This window comes from Mus caroli, unplaced genomic scaffold (assembly GCF_978045245.1).
Source record: "Mus caroli unplaced genomic scaffold, Mus_caroli_1 scaffold_14, whole genome shotgun sequence".
In the NCBI taxonomy this organism is placed as follows: Eukaryota; Metazoa; Chordata; class Mammalia; order Rodentia; family Muridae; genus Mus; species Mus caroli.
This window is the reverse complement of record NW_028227269.1, coordinates 73,377,178-73,401,869: the sequence shown is the minus strand read 5'-3', so window position 1 is coordinate 73,401,869 and position 24,692 is coordinate 73,377,178. Positions and strand designations below refer to the sequence as shown.

The 24,692-nt window shown below is 38.5% G+C and overlaps 1 protein-coding gene across 1 annotated transcript in view; it reads left to right on the top strand.

Moving 5' to 3' along the window:
* Kcnh5 (potassium voltage-gated channel subfamily H member 5) overlaps nt 1–19,905 on the top strand; it is a 286,479-nt gene extending 266,574 nt beyond the window's left edge. The window contains exon 11 of the mRNA XM_021179089.3: nt 14,176–19,905. Within this exon, the coding sequence (XP_021034748.1) occupies nt 14,176–15,123 (948 nt within the window). The 3' untranslated portion in view covers nt 15,124–19,905. The remainder of the gene's footprint in view (nt 1–14,175) is intronic.
* Nucleotides 19,906–24,692: the final 4,787 nt, after the last annotated feature.

Genomic DNA, 24,692 nt, shown 5'->3' with positions numbered 1-24,692 from the left:
AACTCAATTCTTCACTGAGTTACAAAGGGTAATTTGCAAATTCATCTGGAATAATAAAAAACCTAGGATATCAAAAACTCTTCTCAATGAAAAAAGAACCTCTGGTGGAATCACCATCCCTGACCTCAAGTTGTACTACAGAGCAATTATGAAAAAAACTGCATGGTACTGGTACAGGAACAGACAGGTAGATCAATGGAATAGAATTGAAGACCCAGAACTGAATCCACACACCTATGGTCACTTGATCTTTGACAAGGGAGCTAAAACCATCCAGGGGAAAAAAAGACAGCATTTTCAACAAATGGTGTTGGCACAACTGGCAGTTTTCATGTAGAAGAATGCAAATTGATCCATTCCTATCTCCTTGTACTTAGGTCAATTCTAAGTGAATCAAAGAACTCCACATAAAACCAGAGACATTGAAATTTATAGAGGAGAAAGTGGGGGAAAGCCTCGAAGATATGGACACTGGGGGAAATAATTCCTAAACAGAACAGCAATGACTTGTGTTGTAAGATCAAGAATTGACAAATGGAACCTTATGAAATTGCAAAGCTTCTGTAAGGCAAAAGACACTGTCAATAAGACAAAAAGGCCACCAACAGATTGGGAAAGGATTTTTACCAATCCTATATCTGATAGGGGACTAATATCCAATATATACAAAGAGCTCAAGAAGTTGGACTCCAGAAATTCAAATACCCCATTAAGAAATGGTGTACAAAGCTAAACAGAATTGTCAAGTGGGGAATACTGAAAGGCTGAGAAGCACCTGAAAAAATGTTCAACATCCTTAATCATCAGGGAAATGTAAATCAAAACAAGCTTTAGATTCCACCTCACTCCAGTCAGAATGGCTAAGATCAAAAATTCAGGTGACAGCAGATGATGGCAAGGATGTGGAGAAAGAGAAAAACACCTCCAATGCTGGTAGGATTGCAAGCTTTTACAACCACTCTGGAAATCAGTCTGGTGGTTCCTCAGAAAATTGGACATAGTACTACAGGAAGATCCAGCAATACCTCTTCTGAGCATATACCCAGAAGATGTTCCAACTGGTAATAAGGACACATGCTCCAATATGTTCATAGCAGCCTTATTTATAATAGCCAAAAGCTGGAAAGTACCCAGATGACCCTCAACACAGGAATGGATACAGAAAATGTGGTACATTTACACAATGGAGTACTACTCAGCTATTAAAAACAATGAATTTATGAAATTCTTGGGCAAATGGATGTATCTGGAGGATATCATCCTTAGTGAGGTAACCCAATCACATAAGAAGTCACTTAATATGCCCTCACTGATAGTGGATATAGCCCAGAAACTTAGAATACCAAAGATACCCTTTGCAAAACAAGAAAATCAAGAAAATCGAAGACCAAAGTGTGGATACTTCCTTCCTCCTTACAATAAGGAACAAAACACCCATGGAAGGAGTGACAGAGACAAAGTTTGAGCTAAGACAAAAGGATGGACCATCCAGAGACTACCCCACCCAGGGACCCATCCCATAATTAGCCACCAAACCCAGACACTATTGCATATGCCAGCAAGATTTTGCTGAAAGGACCCTGATATAGCTATCTCGATTGAGGCTATGCCAGTCCCTGGCAAATACAGAAGTGGATGGATGCTCACAGTTATCTATAGGATGGAACACAGGGCCTCCTATGGAGGAGCTAGAGAAAGTACCTAAGGAACTGAAGGGGTCTGCAACCCTATAGGTGGAACAACAATATGAACTAACCAGTACCCCCAGAGCTCATGTTTCTAGCTGCATATGTATCAGAAGATAGCCTACTCGGCCATCATTGGGAAGAGAGGCCCCTTGGTCTTGTAAACTTTATATGCCCCTTTATATGTATAGGGGAACACCAGGGCCAAGAATTGGGAGTGAGTGGGTAGGGGAGCAGTGCGGGGGAGGGTATAGGAAACTTTTGGGATAGCATTTGAAATGTAAATAAAGAAAATATCTAATTAAAAAAATTTAACCACAAAAAAGGAAACTGTACTATCTTATGTTAAATAAAATGTAGAAATAACTAAATTTAAATAAATGTACAAGAGCAGTGTTCATCTGCAGATGCTAAAGATGCCTTCACTATGGAAAAACACAGATAAACTTTATATATATATATATATATATATATATATATATATATACATATATATATATATTAATATATTCCCTCTCAGTAATTGTGCCCCTGAGAAAAAGAAATTTTCTTCTAAGGCAAAAGCTATATCAACATATTAGGTCAGTTCCCACTGACTAAAGAATAATACCAAATGTAATCTTTAGGGTAATGCTGCAGACCCTCTGGGCCCCTTTGTCTGTGTGGAACAGGTCTCTAGTCTCAAGTGGGCAAAGCGTTGGATGAATTGACAGACAGATGCACACAGGAGAGGTTGTGTAGAATCTGAATGTAATGTTTCAAATCGAGCATCAAACTTTTTATACAGAAGACAATAAGGAAGTTGGGTGACACACCAGCAAGGTACAAAGAGGTTACTGGATTCTTACATAAAACAGAGGAATGAGAACACAGAAGGTCTAACGGGAACCATCTGGGATAGAATTCATTGTTAACAACTGGGATCAACAAGGGCTCCACCTAAGATTCACTTAATCTTAGAAGCCAGGGTCAAGGGCTCCGTGCCCTTGCCATAGTTCCTATCAGTCTACTGTATAGTCCACCTTCCCCTTAGGCCATTGTAAATACGTGTGTATGGGTGTAACTCAGCTATAGTTCTAAGTATCTATTCTGGTTTCTCCTTCGGTCTGAAACTTCCTTCTTCCTTAGTGATGGTAAATTCCTGTGTAGGGGAGTGACTTAGCTTTTATTCAAAGTGATAGTGTAGTACCAGAGGCTATTCTGAATGTCACTGAATAGCAACATTCTTACTGAATTTCAAGCCCATGGTCTTGCTCAAGGACGTTCTAGGACTGTTGGAACACTGGTGAAGGCTTTAGCTATGTCAGAATTCAATCTTAAAAGGCACTTATAATAGGATAATACTAAAAGAGAGCATGTGGATCCATACACTAGACTAACGTGGGAATGGAAAATTAATGTATGGGTTAGAGAGAACGCCAGACTCCAGGAGTGAGTTTCCGTGAAACTCTTTTGTCTCATGAGTAGCTGCTTCCAAGCCTCTCGACTTGTCAAACTGACTCGATCGGAGTGTGTGGCAGGGTAATATACTCAAAGTGCACTACAAACTACAAAATAAGGGGAGTGGATGGGTTTTGTTCTTGATTGTTTTGTATTGTTGTTTGGGTTTGCTTGCTTGTTTGTTTGCCTGTTTTTGTGATTTTGTTTTGTTTTTGTTTTTTGAGACAGGGTTTCTCTATATAGCCCTTGCTGTCCTGGAACTCACTCTGTAGACCAGGCTGGCCTCAAACTCAGAAATCCACCTGCGTCTGCCCTCCAAGTGCTGGGATTAAAGGCATGCACTATCACTGCCTGGCATTAACCTGCTTTTTGAGACAGGGTATTACTCCCTAGCTCTGGCTCTGGAATTCACTATGTAGATTCGGGTGCTGGACTCTAACTCATAGCAATCTGCTTACCTCTGCCTCCCAAGTGCTCATATGTGAACTAATATACTAGGCTCAAAAATGTTTAAACACACACACATGGTAGGAGGAGATAGAGAGACTGAGACAGATAGACACAAAATATTATCATAGAATAGCAGGACTAACATTGGTTTTGGATTTGGAAATGTGTTTCCTCTTGACTACGTACTCACAAAGTGAGCTTAGGCAACTCACATAATTCCTCTCAGTCTCATCTGTCAAATAGAAACAACTATGAATGGAAATATTAGTAAATAAAGTGCTAAGTTGCTAGAAGAAAATGGAGTGACAGACAGTCTAAACTCCTTTGTCAAGTGTATCACAACTGGCGCATGCCAATTAATATTGTCTACATAATGTATTGAAGGGTCTATATTCATATGAATACACCTCCTGAATGTTGATATTCCAAACCTCAGTGGTGACTTCTAGTGAATGTGGTCACAGAAGTCGTTCAGTTTTTGTCAGTGTTTTCTTTAATATTTATTTTTATTTAGGAGAAGGGGACGGGGGAGGTGAGAGAGGGGAAGAAGAAGATAGATAGATAGATAGATAGACAGACAGACAGACAGACAGACAGACAGACAGACAGACAGACAGATAGATAGATAGATAGATAGATAGATAGATAGATAGAATATAGCCACACATTCAGGCCAGAAGAGGTCATCGGATTTCCTAGAGCTGAAGTTAAAGGTGGTTGTGAGTGACCTGATGTGGGTGCTAAGAATTGAACTTGAGTCATCTGGAAGAGCAGCAAGCACTCGTCACTATTGAGACAATTCAGCCCTGGGTTCCTTAATTTTTTTTTTAAGTGCTTAATATCCTTGTGACAGCAGGCTAACTTTTATAGCCATTAATCTGGCTCATAAAGTCTGCTTATTTCTCAGTTGTGTGAAATTGGGGAAGATTTTTTTTCCAAAACATTATTTGTTTGCTTTTTTCTTTCTCTCTTCCTTCCTTCCTTCCTTCCTTCCTTCCTTCCTTCCTTCCTTCCTTCCTTCTTTCCTTTCCTTTCCTTTCCTTTCCTTTCCTTTCCTTTCCTTTCCTTTCCTTTCCTTTCCTTTCCTTTCCTTTCCTTTCCTTTCCTTTCCTTTCCTTTCCTTTCCTTTCTTTCTTTCTTTCTTTCTTTCTTTCTTTCTTCCTTTTATTAGATTTTTTTTTCATTTACATTTCAAATGCTATTCCCCAAACCCCCTATACCCTCCCCTGCCCTGCTCCCCAACCCACCCACTCCTGCTTTTCAAATCCTTTTCAGCCTCAGTTTTCCCTTCTTTAACATGGAATAACCTGATGATTAAACGCAGCAATAATCACTGTAAATTCTTGAGTGTTGTTTCCTGAATATTGGTATTTGTGTTTAATGCTCCCAAGATGATATGCAAATGTTATCTATTATGGCTGGAATGATTATCTCAGGAACAATGTAGTCTCATGGTTCATTTATGGGACTAAGTGCTAAGACTTGTTTTCTTACTTTCTCAGCATAAACACAATTGTGATATTTTTCTTTATTGGATTTTCTTGGACTCATTGACCTTGGGTTTGCTGAAGTTTTTATGCTAAAATATTAGAAATAAAATGATGCTGTTCTTTGGAATTTTCTTTCAGGCAGTGTGCCTAGGATCTAATCTAAACTGAAGCCAGTAGTGGCTCTGGCGTCATTTATTTTAAAATACAAGTCATTAGGGCAGGAAAGATGGCTCAGTGGTTAGGAGTACAAACCACTCTTGTAAAGAGGACTCAGCCTAGGTTGCAGGCACCTCTGTTAGGTGTCTTACAACTTCTGTCAATGCCAGCTAGCTCCAGGGGCTCTGACACTCTCTGCAGGACTATGAACAACAAGCACACATGTACACATGGTTAATAATCAACATAAATCTTGAAAGAGAAGCTTCACAAAAATACTGGTAAGACTAGAAGTAATATGGAAGTTGAAGTGGTCTGTCTTAAGCACACATGCATAACACTTAATGAACTCAGGAAGTCATGTGTGCACACACATGTCTATATTATATAATGTTAGTAAAGAAGAGGTCCTGAGTTTGAAAGGTAGTGTTAGGGACAGTGGTGAGCAGGAGGTGGAGAGAGAAATGCTAAAACAATATGAAACCGGCTCTATAGAGAATTAATATGTACAGCTTGGAAAGAAATAGGCAAGTATTTCCCAGTGTTGCGTCACTTGGTGACACTGCCTGCTGTGATGGCCTCTAATGCTGGGGTTTTATTGGACAAGACTGGAAAATAATAACAGTTTATTTGTGTGACTTGATGTTGACTGTGTTTAACACAGATTAGTAAAAGGAGAAAGCCATGGTCACTGGAAATTATGGCTAGCTTCATTCACCCTTATCATTTAAATACTTTGTTTTTGAGGTTATAATTGCAACATTTCTCCATTTGTTTACCTCCCTCCAAGCCTTCGCCTATACCTCTCCCCACTCTCTTTTAAATTTATGGCCCCTATTTCACTAATTTTCATTGCATCCATATGTGTGTGAAATATGTATTAAATATATAGCAATATATAGGAAACACACACATACATATATATATAGTTGATACTTCACAGGCCTTTCCTGTACACTCTGTCAAGTCCATTGGTTCTAAGTATATATGGAAAAAAAAATAGAATGGGGCGGATTAGTACTAAAGATAAGATTGAAAAGCTGTTGTGTACAAATTTTATTTATACACTTTGTGCAAAGAGGAAATTACAAATGTGACTTAAACCTTTTCTCTGACATCTACTGTAGTGGCTTTGCATGGTATGTGTGGTGAGTGGGAGATAAGAAGGAAAGGGGAAGAGAAAGGAGGGCAATTGAGAGAGAATGAGAGGGGGAGGGGGAAGGGACAGGGAGAGGCCACCCCTATATTTCTTGCTAACATTCTCAAATTCACAGTAGGTAGCACCCACACATTACCAACATGAAGGGTCCTCCTCTCTGCTTTTCTCCCTTCCCCTTCTTGCATCTTCTCCCCTACTGACATTCCTTCCTTCTTTTTACTTTATATTTCCTCTATTTATGAATTCCTCAACCAGAGAGGATCACCTAATTTATAGTACCACCCCTGTTCTTCTGCAGCTTGGAGGGTAGAGAAAGGCTGCTGTATCTGAAAAACTTACAAATTTCATCATTACCATCCACACATCTAAACATATAGAACAGACAACTATAACCAGACAGCATCAAGTAATGTACTGAGAGCTCACAGCCTCTGATTCATGCAGGGTAATGTCTAGTGAGTATTCCTTTACAGTTGCTTGGGTTGAAATGGTTTGGGACAGCTAGAATTCGAATGAGACTAGGACTATGGGAAGTGATATGAACCAAAGAGTCAAAGCAGCCGGGTTCCAGGAGAGTCAGCAAGACCAGGGCCACCCACGGCTGGACTGCTCCGAGCTGTAAGTTCCCAGTCAATTCCTTGGACTCATAGATCTGGAAAGTGATGAGCCATTTGAGAGAAAACACCTCCACCTCTCTACAAATTACATAATGCTAAACCCATGTCATTAAACCAGTGCTTCCTCTCCCTTGCCTCTATTGGATTTCAAAGTTCAGTACACATTCAAATTTTTCAATTTTGATATCACTTTTATGATCAAATGTCCTACTTTAGAAATGGAACCCTCACTTGGCCATGTTCCCTGTTAAGTTTAAGAAGCTTTTATCATTTAAATAAATTAAACCTTCCAGCAGGTTCTGCAGAACACAATGAAGCGCAGAGGAGAAAAGCTTAAAAGAAATAAATCTCTTTGCTGATACAGTGCAGGCTATTATGCATGGTACTGATAATGTGTAGCAAGAAGTGTAGCCTGATGCCCGAGTTTCTCTTTATGATTTTATTTTTGATTTTGTGTTGTTTAGCAGAAATTTGATTTACTGTTGGATAAAAAGATGGCCCTAGAGTACATCAAATTCAAAACTATCAATACTGAGGGGGCTTTTAAAACTGATTTATTTTAATACTATGTTGATAATCATAGCTTTATATTTTTCATCATTTGAAAAATAATGATCTATTTGTGGGTCATTTTAATGCTGGTTTTCTGGACTAAACAGCATTATCTCAATGGAATACCTATGTAAAATTAAACTATACAGCTTATGTCAAATTATTAGGATGCTGTTTTCTTTCTGTGAATACATACTTATGAAAAATTCAAAAGCATTTTAAGGAATCTTATTGTTTGCAGGTTTTCTCTGTGACCAAAAAATAGCAGTCAGAATTATTTTATCCACACAATCCATGCTATACTTATAAGAGTTTTACTAAATAAAATCTATCAGTCTTTCCATTATGTTATTTACTTAAAACATTTCATTACGGTCATGATAAAAATGTCAAGATAAATAGTTCCACCAAATGGAGCATTCCATAGAGTTAATTAGAGAGCACTGCAACGCTTCTGCAGAATAATTACCATAGAAATATAGGCTCTGAAAGTTACCTTCAAAACTGTGAGAACTCCGAGGGAAAGGTTGTTATATGTAGTGTTTTTGAAGTACACTGAATTACCTAGTTAGGCAACCCTGATGTTTTATTTTCTTATTTTCCAGTTAATGCATTATTTCTGACATATGATGAAACTAGCAAGAATTTTCTTTGCATTAAGACATGAATCTACTTAAGGTAGAACCAAGTAGGTGAGCTTTTAGACCTTGGAAACATAAATTCATTTCTTCCTTTTATGGGTAGCTTTAAATTTCTTGGCCTGTCTTTTCTTACCTTTCATGAAGACTACGGAGTAGTGTCCTAAGCTAAGAATTAAGCTCATAATAGATACTGCTATATCCATATAATGAATAAGAATCCTGAATAAAGAACCTTGAAAAATAGATTTGTGGATCAATTTTGAATTGACTCTAAATGGCATTACTTTGTTAACATGGAGGGCCAGATGTTAATGATGATACAGTATCCAATTCAAATGAGGAGTCAGTAGTAGATACAGTTAGCAACAGTAAAACACACAGATTTTATAGGTGCAGCTTTCCTGTCCTGTCTAGAAAAGACTGTCTTGCTGGCACCATCTATCTTGCTCCTCTGGCTCTAACATTTTTTCTTCCCTGTTTTCCATGCTGTTTTCTGAACCTTGGTTAGGATTATGTTGTTGATGTATTGAGTGGGTCGATCATCCAAATGTCAATTGTTTTCTGCTTTTCAACCAGTGTGGATTGATACATTGGTTTCTCTATGTTGCAAAACCAAGCTTCTTTGATGAGTAGTAAGAACTACAGTTATCTGAATTCTCACAAGGCTCCACTCCCATGAAGAATTACAGGCTGCAATGAGATGGGCTTCAGTATTTGCCAGGAAAAAGTACCCCTGATAGGTAGCCTATTTCAAAATGCCAATAATATATATATATATATATATATATATATATATATATATATATACACACTAATGAGCAAAACTAAACAGACTCATCAAGATATTTGTGTATATATGCATATATATACATATACACATATACATGTACATACATACATATATACACATACATCATCTACATGTACATATACATAGTGGGTATGTGTGTGCTAGTGCGTATGTGTAACAACAACAAAGAAAGAGAGGTCATAAAGACAGTCAGGCAGGGACACAGGAGCAGTTGGAGTAGGTGGAAATGATAGAAACACAGAACTCATGTATGAAATTTCAGAACAAAAATTAAAATAGAAAGACTAGATATCATCGACTAATCATTTAGACTATGGAAAATAATGAGAAAAACCCTATTATTTGTAATACAGCCCTATCTCAATTGTATTTTTTGAGTACATGAGGTTGTTGCATTTTGGAATAAAATACAGATTTTAAGTGGCTAGAGAGATGACTCAGTATTTTAGAGCACAAAGTGCCTTCTCGGGGGATCTGAGTTTGGTTTCCAGAACCTATATGATACATATGGCAGCTGGTCAACTCCAGGTGACCTTGTTAGCATTGAGGTTTTCGTTTCAATTGTATACTTTGGGTGTGGAATCTCATAACCCTCTCTTCCCAGCCTGCTTTCACCGGGCTCAAGACTGTGAGGTGCTAAGGGAAGAAGGTGGCCTGGCCTATTTCAGTTACTCAGGCTTGTCTCTGAAGTTTGGAAGGCTTGCAAACACTACTTGGAGTTTGGGCCATAGTTAGTTGCTGGTTTTCTCCATGTGTGGTTTATTTAAGGGTCTCAAAATCCCTGGGAGCAGATATTCCACAGAGTATGATAGTTCTTCTTCTAGCATTCACTGCTTGTTCAGTGTCTGCCTTCTGGGGAGCTGAAGTCACAAGGCCTGAGCCTATGTTGATCCACCCAATCTTATGTAGCCTAGCAACAGAAGTAAGAGTTGGGGAGTTAAGGTTTAAACCTTCAGCCTCCAAAGGAGATGTGCTGTTACTTTCTTTGTCCCCCCAGCATACATTGCTGCCTCAAGAGGGGAAGTAGTTTCTGCTGCTCCTTCAAGTCCAGATGAAAAGTCAGGGCCAGTATTGATGTTCAGGTTTCCCCAAATAGGGGAAACTAGGTCTATATACGGTCTCATTCCCTCACCCTCTGCAGTAGGGGAGAGAGAAGAGCAGCTGTAGTGTGCAATGCAGGATTCTGCCATCCAACATCCCAAACTCCAGTTCTTCTTTCCCAATTCACTAATCCAATTCTGCTTCATTTGCCTCCTGATGCCCATCGGAGGTCTGGCATTCTTCCAGGGCTCTCTTTACGCCAGGTATTTTGGTATCTGGACCCTTTGTTCTCAATATAATATTAGCAATCTGAATACCTTTGTCTGTTCATGTCAGGGGGGTGAGTGTGAGCAGCTGTTGGTCTAGAAAGCTAGAAAAGACTTTTTTATTGAGTTCATAGGTGTATTGCAATCCCATACTATTCACATCCTAAACTTGGTAAGCACACAATAATTGTATTCAATTGCTAGCCATTATATTGAAAATCTTTTTTTTAAGTTCTTAGGTTCAGATGTCCATGATTATCAATCATCAGAGATACCAAACCTTTCAGTGTGGAGTTTATAAGCTGAGAGGTAGATGGAGATGTTTCAGAGATGGCAAGACTCTGATGTATCAAGTGGGACACCAAGTGGAGCAAGAAAAATACAGGACTCTGTGTTAAAATAAACTTTCATGTAAACCCAGATATGTCTCAATGTGCCCTATTCAGGTAGCTGTGTGCTTGCTTAGAATGAACCACACATTGTGTGATTGTTCTGTGTCACGTATGACTTTCCTGCGTGCCAATCACTGTTCTGCGCTGAGGTTTGAAATGAATTCCCCTTCTCCTAATGTCAAGCACCATATCCAGGCTCTGTCTGCTCCAGGCTAAGTAATCACCTGTTTAAGATTGTGACTTGGGGTGAGTTTGATGGGCATGTGGTGAGTCATTTATACCAGGCTCCTTCTGTCAACCCAGGGGAACCAGCAGGAGTGGAAGAAAACAGTACTGAAGTTTTCCTTATTGGCATCTGTCTGATCCCGAAGGGCATTAAGGCCCTGAAGGCTTAGTGCTTGCTCTGTTTCCTCAGGAAGGATAAGAACTATGTCAAACCTGGGGAAGATTTCTAATTAAACTGCTGCAGTCTTGATGCCAGAATTGGAGATGAGTGTTACGTTTGTTAAAAAAAGACCTGATGCCATGTGCCACCAGACAGGAAAACATATGGGAGACCTTCCAAGTGATTATTGAATTTGTAGTATTGGCTTATTTTAAGATACAAATGATTACTACTTGGTAGACTGACTCGAGTGCATCAGTCTACATTTAGAAAACGTGCACAGGAGGAGGATTCCTGCTTGCTTGACTTTTGGCTCTTCAGCTAACAGTGGCCATCATTAATATTTCTTTCTGATATAAAATCTGTGACTGTATGTTACTCCTGGGTGCTGCTGAACCTTTGAAAGGTAACAAAACCTGGCTACAAGTTGGAGGTATTTTCAGTTCAAGGAGAAAGAACCAACATATTTTGAGGTCTTTTATGAGTCGGGAATAGGTGCTTCGTATGTATTTTTACTCTTAAACATAACATGGGGAGGATGGGAGAAATAAATAATTTTGTTTGGGTGGTAAAATTGGTTGACTCTGAAAGTGCTGCACATGATGAAAATCTCTTTAATTTTCCTCACAGATATTTTAAATTTTAGCTTATTTTATTTAAGGTGTCTATTTTTTATGTATGTGAGTACACTGTTGCTGTCTTCAGACACACCAGAAGAGGGCATCAGATCCCATTACAGCTGGTTGTGAGACACCATGTAACCACATGAACTCAGGACCTCTGAAAGAACAGTCAGTGCTTTTACCACTGAGCCATCTTTCCAGCCCCCTCCTCACAGACTCTGCCTGCAGTTACTTTTGTCTTTCAAGAATCTGAGAACAATAAACTCACTAAGTTAACCTCTAACTGAAAATACAGTTTGTAGTATCTCACATAGCCAATTATCTTTATTTCCTTTGAAATTGTGTCACCACAATTTCTTCCCAACATTTTTCACGAGATTTTTTTTTCCACATTTTATTTTTTTTATTACGTATTTTCCTCAATTACATTTCCAATGCTATCCCAAAAGTCCCCCATACCCTCCCCCCTACTTCCCTACCCACCCATTCCGATTTTTTGGCCCTGGCATTCTCCTGTACTGGGGCATATAAAGTTTGCATGTCCAATGGGCCTCTCTTTCTAGTGATGGCCGACTAGGCCATCTTTTGATACATATGCAGCTAGAGTCAAGAGCTCCGGGGTACTGGTTAGTTCATAATGTTGTTCCTCCTATAGGGTTGCAGATCCCTTTAGCTCCTTGGGTACTTTCTCTAGCTCCTCCATTGGGGGCCCTGTGATCCATCCAATAGCTGACTGTGAGCATCCACTTGTGTGTTTGCTAGGCCCCGGCCTAGTCTCACAAGAGACAGCTATATCAGGGTCCTTTCAGCAAACGCTTGCTAGTGTATGCAATGGTGTCATCGTTTGGAGGCTAATTATGGGATGGATCCCTGGATATGGTAGTCTCTAGATGGTCCATACTTTTGTCTCAGCTCCAAACTTTGTCTCTGTAGCTCCTTCCATGGGTGATTGTTTCCAATTCTAAGAAGGGGCAAAGTGTCCACACTTTGGTCTTCGTTCTTCTTCAGTTTCATGTGTTTTACAAATTGTCTCTTATATCTCGGGTATACTAAGTTTCTGGGCTAATATCCACTTATTAGTGAGTACATATCATTTGAGTTCTTTTGTGATTGTGTTACCTTACACAGGATGATGCCCTCCAGGTCCAACCACTTGCCTAGGAATTTCATAATTTTCACGAGATTTTAATAGCACGCTTATTTACTGAGGGATGTCCACCTAACATCACACATACTATATGTTGAATTTCATATCTAAAATATCCAGAGTTTTAAGATTTAGAATTCTGTTTCAATCAAAAGTGTCATATGATCAAATTTTGTATATTTGGAACATTTCAGAGATGGAAATTCAAGTGTTTCTGAGGTGGTCTATTCAACAGTAACTTTAAGGATCTGAGTTAATCTGTCAGTTGTTTCTTAGAAACATTTCCTTACAGGTTCCTCATATACATAAGGAATGCATACACTCTCGAACCAACCCTTGCTGTGCAACCTGCTTATCTCCCTGGAGAACTTCATACCTTTGCAGTATTCATGAAATCTGGAACTCCTGCTATCCTATCCATTTACAGAGGATAATATTAAAATGGGTTCGATATAGCTAAGACTAGGAGGCGGGGCAGCTTCTGACAGCTCCTCATTGGCAGTCCTTGAGGTTGGTCAAGCTAGGTGGCGAGACAGCTTCTGACAGCTCCTGATTGGCTGTCCACGGAGGGGTGGGGGTGTTCCTGGACTTGTCTTGTTTGTGGACTTTTCCAGTTTTGAGAAACAGAAGGCCCAGTTTGTAGCCTGTGATGGAATCAGCTCGGCTCTGGCTAACTCAATCCTCTCACAGTGACACGAAACCATTGAGAGCTCAGTCTGGATAATTAGGATTACTGTACTGTCTTTTGATGCACAAAATTGGAATATTATTATTTTTAAAGGAAAAAAACCTCTTAGATTTTTCAGATTTTATATGTGTGTGTGTGTATAATTAAAATGAAATAAAATTGCATAAAATTTTAAAAAAATGGGTTCAAAACACACTTAGAAAAGGAGAAACCATACTAAAATGATGATATGTCCCAAGGAAATGTAAGGAATATATATTTGTATGTACACAAATGCACATATACTAATATATATGTGTGTATGTGTGTGTGTATATATATATATATATATACACTAATATATAGAATATATTTTATATACTCTTTTAAATGGGGACATGAATTACTTTTACACTGTTTCAACCACCTTTCCCCTCTGGTGTGTAAGATTGTAGTCAGTCAGTGTCCCTGTGTTAGATTTTGGGTATATTGAATTGTTACGTGGCAATTGAATTAATTTTCCCTTAGGAAAAGGACGTGAGGCATGTGCAGATGTCTTCACTATAAAGCAAAGCACACCCAACACAGTGTCACATAATTATAGAGCCATCTGCTTCTGTAACCATGGTTTGCTCATCTCTCCCCTTCTCCAGATCATCTTCCGTAAAATTAGTGATGTGAAGAAGGAGGAGGAGGAGCGGCTGCGGCAGAAGAATGAGGTGACTCTGAGCATCCCCGTGGACCACCCAGTGAGGAAGCTCTTCCAGAAGTTCAAACAGCAGAAAGAACTGAGGAACCAGGGGTCTGCGCAGAGTGATCCTGAGAGGAGCCAGCTTCAGGTCGAGAGCCGCCCTTTGCAGAACGGAGCCTCCATCACAGGTACCAGTGTGGTCACCGTATCACAGATTACCCCCATCCAGACATCTCTGGCGTATGTGAAAACCAGCGAGTCTCTTAAGCAGAACAACCGCGATGCCATGGAACTGAAGCCCAATGGTGGCGCTGAACCCAAATGTCTCAAGGTCAGCAGCCCCATCAGGATGAAAAACGGAAATGGGAAGGGGTGGCTGAGACTCAAGAACAACATGGGGGCTCAGGAGGAGAAAAAGGAAGACTGGAATAATGTCACCAAAGCCGAGTCGATGGGGCTCTTGTCGGAGGACCCCAAGGGCAGTGACTCAGAGAACAGTGTGACCAAGAACCCCTTAAGGAAAACGGATTCTTGTGACAGTGGGATTACAAAAAGTGACCTTCGTTTGGATAAAGCCGGTGAGGCCCGAAGTCCTCTAGAACACAGTCCCAGCCAGGCTGATGTCAAGCATTCTTTCTACCCCATCCCCGAGCAGGCCTTACAAACCACACTGCAGGAAGTCAAACATGAACTCAAAGAGGACATCCAGCTGCTAAGCTGCAGAATGACTGCCCTGGAAAAGCAGGTGGCAGAGATTTTAAAACTACTCTCAGAGAAAAGTGTACCCCAGACATCTTCTCCAAAACCCCAAATTCCACTCCAAGTACCTCCCCAAATACCATGTCAGGATATTTTTAGTGTCTCAAGGCCTGAGTCACCTGAATCTGACAAAGACGAAATCAACTTTTAATATATATATATACATATATATTTGTTAATATATTTAAAACAGTATATACATCTATATACATAAGTGTGTATATATAGTATATACATATATATTTTCACTTGCTTTCAATATGATGAACACAATATGGATTTTGATATGTACATACTGCATGTCCAGCTGGATTCTGGCCTGCCAAAGACAATTATTCAAAACATAGATATTGCTTGTACATTATGCAGTTGACTGCATGCACACTTTACATTTATTTATAATCTCTATTCTGTAATAAAAAAAAGTATGAATTTTGTTAACTAAGGCAATGTAATCTTTGAAGAATCAGGGTCCAACCTGCCAATGTTGCCATGACAAACTTGATCTCAGGCTGAGTATATTGAGCTGTCATTTCTTCACTATTCTGTTTAGTTAAAATTATAGATTAATGTCAAGGGAGGGTTCGGCTTCTGAAGCTGTCAGACCACTTTACAGTCTCATGCCATAGGGTACTTCTCTGTAACTTAGTGTTAGGTTCCTCTTCCCTACAGGCAATGTGTGCTCCATTGAGATGACTATTTCGTTGCCTACATCTGATGCCACTGTTGGATATTGAGAACTTATTGCTATGGGTTTTGTGCATGAACTGCATCTCCACTCAATGATACCTCTCCTCTTTAGCATTGTATTAGATAGTAATCATTAGCTCTTATGTAAAGAATTCCCTGCTCCCTCCGTCTTGGAGAATAACTGTCATCTTGGGAGCTGACTTGATCAACACCATAAATACTCAATTGTTAATATAGTGTATATTATTATAGAAACACTGCACCACAGGGTATATGGGCCTCTTAACAATATGTTAGATATGTCGATTGTCCAAAGGCGATGAATGTTCTACATTTGCATTTCCAAAGCTCGTTCAAAGGGGGATGTTGAAAGGCTCTTAGCAAAGAAACATATCAAAATTTTAACTATTACTGATATATACTTTTTTAAAAGAACATAAGCAATTAGACATGTTTTAATTGCACATCTGTGACTTAGAAAGGATGAAATCTGGGTACAGAAATGATGACACATGAGTTTTATTGCAATGAGGTTAACTTAACTAAATAACCAACCTAGAAGGTAATGTTAGAGTTGCTTTATTAAGATAACTGTTTTTCTATGACTGTATTCTGAGTACGGTTTCCCAGAGCATTTTTGCACACAGTTGCAATGCTGGCCTTCTGTTAAGTTGATATAATAGACCACTATGGCTCAGGCAGATCCACTTACAAGAAGGCTTATGAGGCTAAATGTCATAGTCTTTCAGGTAATAATTCCTATTCTGAGAAAGTGCCTATTGTCAACCAAAAGAGAAGTCACAAATGTTGTGTTTCCTATATTGAGGCCCTTGGATAACAAACACTCAGAATGAAATGCACACCCCTTCTGAGAATCCGTGGAAGCATTTTCTTAGGACTCCAGCATGTTTTCTGGAGTTCGTCCTGGGGGTGTGGTTTTCAGTTGGTGATGGCATAAAACTTAATATCGAAAATAAGAAGGTAGCGTTTGCATTACCCTGAAAATGTATGTCAATCTCTTGTGTACTGGTAGACTACTGATATATGCATTATATATGCATATATACATATAGAAATGAATATACAAAAGACGGTGACAAAATCAAAGAAAATATTTTGCTCTTTCATATGCAATTTTATGTAGTTTTCTATATCTTAGTCACTCTAACATTATAGAGAAAAGAGTTACCACAATCAGTCTGGAAAAGTACAAAACAGCACTGCTTTTTAAGTTCTTCACAGGTCCCAAAGATTTACTCCTTTCTTCTAGTACTCTTGGGCTATGTGTTCGGCACTGTGGCTTACAGTTGCTTTCTTTTCCATTACTAAAAGTGGACATCTCCAGGGTCGTGTATCTCTTTGTTCTGCTAAGATACCTACCTACCACAGGCAAAAAGAAATGAAATAATTATAGAATCAGCCTTAGAATTGAGGTTTGAGGGCTCGTTTGTTTTAGCTTTTGTATTGTGGAAGGTATCTTGACCTTGGCTTCTGAGATGTATTGGGTGACTTATTTGTCAGAGTCAAGTATAGCAAATACCTTCAAAGCTGAATGATGATTAAAAAAATAAAATGAATGCAGAATGCAGGAATCCCTGTTCTGACTTTAGCTACATTCAAAACTAGCAGTTGGTCTGAAGCCGTAAGAGGGTCACTGAAACAGAAACTGGTTTGTTTGAAGTGTGACTTATGCCATTTCTGATTAGGTTTACAAACCTTTGTCAGGATGTGACAATGACCCTGACAGAGCTTAAGCTAACAACCTGCAACATTAGTCATAATAAGATTTCTATCTGAACACACGTTTCCGTAGGTGGGGAAGAAACATAATGATTTTGAACTGCGCCGGGCCCTCAATAGGAAAGCCAAAGTACCAATTGTTTCCTTTTTTGGTGCAGTTCCCACAGTACTCTTTTCCAGCCCCCTGTCCTCTGCGTGCATGACACAGAGTGGTGCTGAATGCACTCTGCACATATCCAGCCAACACTGTAAATAGTCTTAGGTTTCCAGATTTTAAAATTCTTCACAGTAGAATTTAGTCAGATTTTAATGAAGGGAGAATACTTGCTTGCACACATGTGATAATGATACAATCACATTCTGTGTGGCCTCAACCAACACACAGACAGGGCAGGCTCATTGGGGGACCAGATGACTGCATGTTTTATTCCTACACTGGTGCTCTTGGTGCATCCAGAATAATATTGTTTTTACTATTATACTTCTGAACAACATACCAATAGCACTAAATGGATATGTATTTGAAATGCAAATATTTTGCAAAGCAACCTATACATCTTTAATTCTCGTATAATAGTATGAATATATAAGATCAGACACTGTATTCTGGATGAGTGGTAGTGACATGAGAGCAGAAGTTAAATACAAACAGAATTGTGATCCTTCAGTCAAAGCAGGAAAGTTAGCTAACTTGAGTCTGGGTAACATTACATCTAATGCATTCTAGTAGACAGAAGAACTTACAATACAAGGCAAATAGAAACTCCAAAGTTAGAAAACGACGTCAAAGCTCCCAATGTCTCCCTTTTAAATGAATGATCTTAAAATAATTCAGGATTAGTGGTTGAATTCACACCCAAACTTTATTGTTTTAAGGAAACTTTTTATTACAGTCCTGGTTACACCTCTTATTGTGTACAAGACTACAAAAGCTCTAAATATTAAGAAAATTACCTACAACTTTATGTAGGTCACAGGACAGAGAATGTGAGGTTTTAAATGGCTCAGAACAAATGTCTATGCAATACTATGCAGTACTTTAATGAAAATATTAATTAACACAGCAAACTAAAGTGTCTTTTTAAAATCAACTCGATAGAAATCCAAATACATGTACAGAATTTAAGGAAATATTATTTCCCTGTGAGACCCAGAAAACCTTCGCAATTCTTTTGGAAAAAAACAAAAACTGTTTTTTAAGTTAATGTTTAAAGAAGTGACTGGGATTGTGTAGCAGCTGGTACATGCGATTAGAAATGAACACTTCTTCCCCTTCACTTTCCTTCTTCCAAACCCATCCATATAACCCCCTTCTTGTTATCCTTCCAATTCATGTCTTCTGTTTTTTTCAGTAATTATTGGTGAATTTTGTTACCTTATATAACTGTCCTTTTAAAGCTATTTTCTCTGAGTCTTTTCATTTCCCCCTGAAGTTTCATGTAGATAATGAGACAATGTCAGAAGCCACCACACACAGATACCATCAAAAGGAGTATCTTCTTAGGTGAATGGTGTGCTTGGGATCTTCAGGAGACATATGATTATTATTCCTGGGATTCTGTTGGAGAGAGAGAGAAGAAAGTATGCTTAGATTTTGAACAGCCTTTAGATGAGTATTGGATGCTAGCACATCCTAGGATGAATATTGGATCTAGCACATCTTGGGATGAATATTGGATGCTAGCCCATTCTGGGATGAGTGTTGGATGCTAGCACATCCTGGGATGAGTATTGGATGCTAGGACACACTGGGATGAGTATTGGGCTCTGTCTTCGATATTGATTCCAGCTCTGTCAGTCTAGAGTTTGGGCAGTCAGCTGCCTTTACTGTATTTCCGATATCCAAACAACAAGTATTAAAACAAAGACCAAAATTACTCCCATCTTACACCAAGCTACGGTTAGGACAAAGGAAAATAAACCACATTAGCTGCTTGAAAGGCACTAAAACCTGCCCATGTTATATGTCCTTGGTGGCAGTGATTTGATTGAGAAATTGATGGGACAGTTACTGTTGGTACTTCAAGGAAGCAGTGTAGGCTATATAAACATTTGATTCTGAAGATAAGGTTCATTCTGTTAATGTTTTCTTATTCTGCAGAGAAGCCTTTGTCCTCAGGGCCCCACACAAAGTCTTATTGTTATATTTGCCTTTGTCCTCAGGGCCCCACACAAAGTCTTATTGTTATATTTGGATGATTTGAGGCAGGAAAATAAGCAGAGCAGTAAACACAAAGGGAACATTGTTTTTGCACCAGAAAGAACACTTATGTTTAGATCTCTCACTGGGTTTTGCTAGGATTCTCAGCAAATGGCAACTTAAAAATGTGCTTCCAACTAAGAATTTACTAAGAATATTTTGAAAGTGCACATAGTCACAAGCATCAAAAATAAAATGATTAGCCTTAAATGTTTTAAAAGTACTTCAAGTCAAATGGGGCTAACTAATGGTCCATTAATAACCCTGACCTGACCTTTTACTATCTACTGTAATACTCTATTTATTTGCTAAGCAATTACATATATATATATATATATATATATATATATATATATATATATATATATATACACACACATATCCACTGTACTAGGCCTGTGGCACTACAGTTAACAGTTGCTTTACATGCAAATAAATCATTTTCAATCAATTTGCTCTGAGTTGAAATGTTTGCTTATAGCCTGAATGCTTTATCAGCTTCCATTAAAACAAAAACATTATGATTATTACATGACAGCCATTACATTTTAGAGTTGATAGACTGCTTTAACATTTTAGAAATTATTCTTCTTTTCTGAACCAGATAAACAAAGCAAAAACAAATCTTCAGCAGGATCACACAATCAGGACAAAAATGTAGATTTAGGTACTAAATCAGTCACTAATGCCAGGCCATGAGCATGTACCAGCATTCAGATCAGGATTTACATACAAACACACAGAGACATGCCGATTTTCATATCCATGGACATAGATGCAGAGTGGAGGCTTATGTTTACATGCTTGTAGACTTTTATCGTGGCCATTGGCAATGCTGATAGGCACGTTCTAGTCAACTCCAGTGAGTGTATACACATTTAAAAACATAGTCCTTTGCTCTGCTACTGTGTAATGATAGAGTTATATTTACATATTCTGTCTATAAACATATATTCAGCCTTCTCAGTGAGATGATTAAGTCTAAATTTGTCACCAACTGCAAAAATAGTTCACACCAAACAACAATAACAAGACCATTTGAGCAGAAAGAAAATATTATTACCCCTTTTCTGTAGTTATAATGTGTTTTTCTGACTGGCACATCCTCCTGAAAAGTAAGAGGACAAAATGTATATGCATTCCAAATATTAAAGGGCTTTTGAACATTTAGATAATATAAATTATTAAACTTAGCCCAACTGTAGGACCGGACAAGAAATAAAGTCAGTTGCCACAGTACTGCGTAGGTTCTTCTTTAGTGTTAGTTTTTCTTTTCTAAGCAAAGGAATTCGTCTATGAGCTGGCCCAAGTTATCATGAATAAATTGTGGAAAATGCAGTTTTAATAATGACATCCCAGGCACCCTTCCTCCTCAAACTGCATGTCCTTGCTTTCCATATCTCTTTATTGTAAAATTTAGACCTTCAGTAAAATATACAAATTTTACTCATTTTGAGAGATTTATCATTTGTAAGTTTAATATTGACTAGAAGTTACCATTTACTTTTAGTTACCATTTACTCCCTACCCGGTGTTAAAACATCAATTTAACTTCCCCCACGTTTATAGATTCTTTCATCTCTAGGACTTGACTCAGCTTTCCTCTTTAAGACTATTTCTAGGGTGAGACACTTAGATGCTCAATCAACTGACGCTTAATAATAAGATAAAACACTTTCTTTAAATTTTAAATCTTTTAAATAACAAATTGGTTAATTGCATAGTGATACCTAATTGTATTCAATGTATCAATGTGTTAAGCAGTGACCGTGTAAATTTTGATTAATAGCTTCAATTTTTCAAGTATTTTGTGCTTCATGGATGCTTCTTAGCCATCTGAGAAGGGTAGTAACCAGAGGTCCTGAAAAAAGATAGAGCTCTCCCACACTACCATTTTGTCTTCTGTACCTCAAAAGCACTCAGAAAGGCAAATACATATGCACTCATGCACACACACACACACACACACACACACACACACACACACACACACAGAGAGAGAGAGAGAGAGAGAGAGAGAGAGAGAGAGAGAGCCTCTCCCTGAATAAGTCAGCTAACAATTTTAAATTATCTTTAGAATATTTAAAATCAATTAAACTCAATAATGAAGGTTGGAGGTGTTTGTGGAATTTGGGGGTAAAGGAAGAATTGGTTGTTCTGTGCTTCTTTACAGGACAGTAGAAGGTGTGGCTTGTTTTGGATTCTCATTAAAATTCTGAGTCCTATGGAGTAGGGAAGAGGTATGCAAATCAGAATTTTTAAAATACCTACCACATGTCTTATGTCCTGAGATACTAGTCTATACTCTAAATTAAGATTTTTCTCTCTTGCTCTTAATACAAAGGCTAGTGTTATTTGCAAGCTTTGTGTGGGTCAAGGTCATTGGGAATTTGGACAATGAACAGATAAGTCAAACCTATGTGCTTCATCTCTCTTAGATATAGAAGTAAGGGAAGGTTAACCAGGCTCATAGTCACTGAGTACTCGAAGTACTAAACAATGTACTTAAATAATCATATTTTATTCTGCAGCACTCCTATGAAGGAATAAATTAAGAATTTAAATAGGATTGCAGTAGCCGATTAATAACCAATAAAGTCATAAGGTGGAGACTCTAACACAGAAAGCTCTACTTTAGAGAGAAAAACACCTTCCTAGGGTCGTAAGGTCAGGCTCTTCCAGCGTGAATTCCAAATTTTTCAGGACATATGTATTCAATAGTTCCCCAAATCAAAATAATATATATATATATACCTTGGAACATAAATGCTTGTTTTTCATGTGACCAGAGAAAATGGCAGAGATTGTTATCATAACTGTTATGGGTAAAGTGTGCCATGAGCCAACAGCTAAATTTCCCTTCACTTCTCCCAGCAGTTGACAAGCAATGGGGGTAAACTGGGAAGTGTAGTCATAAGCAAGAGGCAAATGAAACATACCACAGATATGTAGACATTTTCTTCATTTACATTTCAAATCCTATCCCCAAAGTCCCATATACCCCCTGCCCCAGCCCTGCTCCCCAACCTACCCACTCCCACTTCCTGGCCCCAGCATTCCCCTGTATTGGAGTGTATGATCTTCACAAGACCAAGGGCCTCTCCTCCCATTGATTAGGCCATCTGACAGAGGGCTTTAAAAAAATGAGGGAGGGACTAGGCCATCTGACAGAGAGCTTTAAAAAAAAATGAGGGAGGGATGCTTATTGGGTGAGGCCAGAAAGCAGAGGGGCAAAGTGAACAGCCCAAAGCTTCATGTCTCCCTGGGAGGAGTGCTGGGGCTCTTTCGGTTAGGTCACTTTCCGACCTTGACATTTTCATGTGAAGGAGGTGCTAGAAGCACATTGTTAACCTGTGCTAATTGTGGCATTTAGTCAAAGAGCACTGCGGAAAAGCTCCAGGGTGTTAGGGAAAGAATGTACTTGCCTCTTGGCTGACTCCTCTTTGTGTGATATCTTCTTAACAGTTTTTGTTTGGGCTAATTTCGAAATTACATTGCGGTAACCATGTTGTTGATTTTAATGAAGCATTAGGAACTAGTTTGGAAACATGTCAATGGGGGGGGGGCGCTTTTTAACATGAGAGGATGCTTTTGTACCTATGTTCAAGTTTTTGATATTAGCTTGGGACTAGCCAAGTCCAGGTCTCTACTTGGGTAGTTGTCCTGCATGTTGATTAGATGGTTTCCAGAGGACTGGCATTTATGCAAGAATCAATGGCTGATAAAGAACCAGCATAGACAAGGCCAAAACAAACAAACAAACAAACAAAAACACCTCAATGCCTGAATAAACCAGGCGGTTGAGTATTTTCCCTTAATAATTGATGCAAGCAAGATTTTGTCAAATAGCATATCATTATTATCAGCTAAATTGTCTTTAAAATATTGAGCCACCTCGTTCCATAGTGAGATGTCTAAGTAAAGGAAAGTGATCAATGTCAAAAGCTGCATAAAGATCTGAGTTGGTTCCAGACTTTCCCAACCAAATTGATGGAAATATTCCTGAAAATAGCACAGTTGATCAAGTAGTTGGTGAGCTAGTCAGTGAACTATGCAAATTAGATGGATGATTCTTTGATAGTTCTATGTCGAAGTTTGATGGGACTGAGTCTTTTATTATATGTGTCAAGTATGTACTGTTAAATAAAATCTAAATGTACGTTATTTAAAATCAATTATTTAATGAATTTCATTTCAGAAAACTTAATGGCAAGGACTGCTTTTTGGACCCCTGAGGGAATGTTTCAGGCTGGGAGTTCAGCATCTCCATCAGTGACATTATGATGTTAAGTTGGCTCACTTTTTGTAGTGGATTCACTGACATTCTTTCTGAGCAGCTGCCTTCCATGCTAAAGCTAGACACAGTGAGAGGAAAGGAAACCACACAGATTTCACCTAAGAAACTGACTCAAACAATCACTGTCATAATGCATAAGGCCCTCCCTAGTGACAAGGGTTAGGGTAAGTTGGACACTAGGTTAGAATCATTTTAATCTCAATCCTACATTTTGTGGTAAAAAATTACAGTTAGCAGTTGTTTCCTGTTGTTTATTGAGACAATAGTGACTTCAGGAAATGTGTGGTAGTCCAACAACACTACTGAATTATGCATATCTATGATATAATGAGAATTCTGTATTTCTTTTAACTCTATGGTCTACTGACTTTGTGTATAGCAGTGACACCATTTTGTACCCTACAATGTAAACTCCTGACTGATCTTGCTACAGGGATTTTTTTCCAAGTTCTCAAATGTGTCTGCCACAGTAACCATATTTGTGGATATTAAAAATGCTTCCTAAGGTTTAATTCACTGGTTTATGCATTGACTAAGGAAATAGGTCAATACTTCATGGAAGATATTTTTAATACCAATATGCTAAGCAGTACTTGTCTATAGTTTTCAAAATTTGGTTCACACTAGGCTGATCATGTTTTTCTACTTAAATCAAGACATTGCAGTGTGTAATATAGAAATTTTGTATGTACTATCGACTTCTCACTCAACTGCTAAGAACTTATGTGTAAACATCTAAAATTGGAGACTTCTGGGTCAATTTTGAAAACTTGTGACTAAAATTCAATTGCAG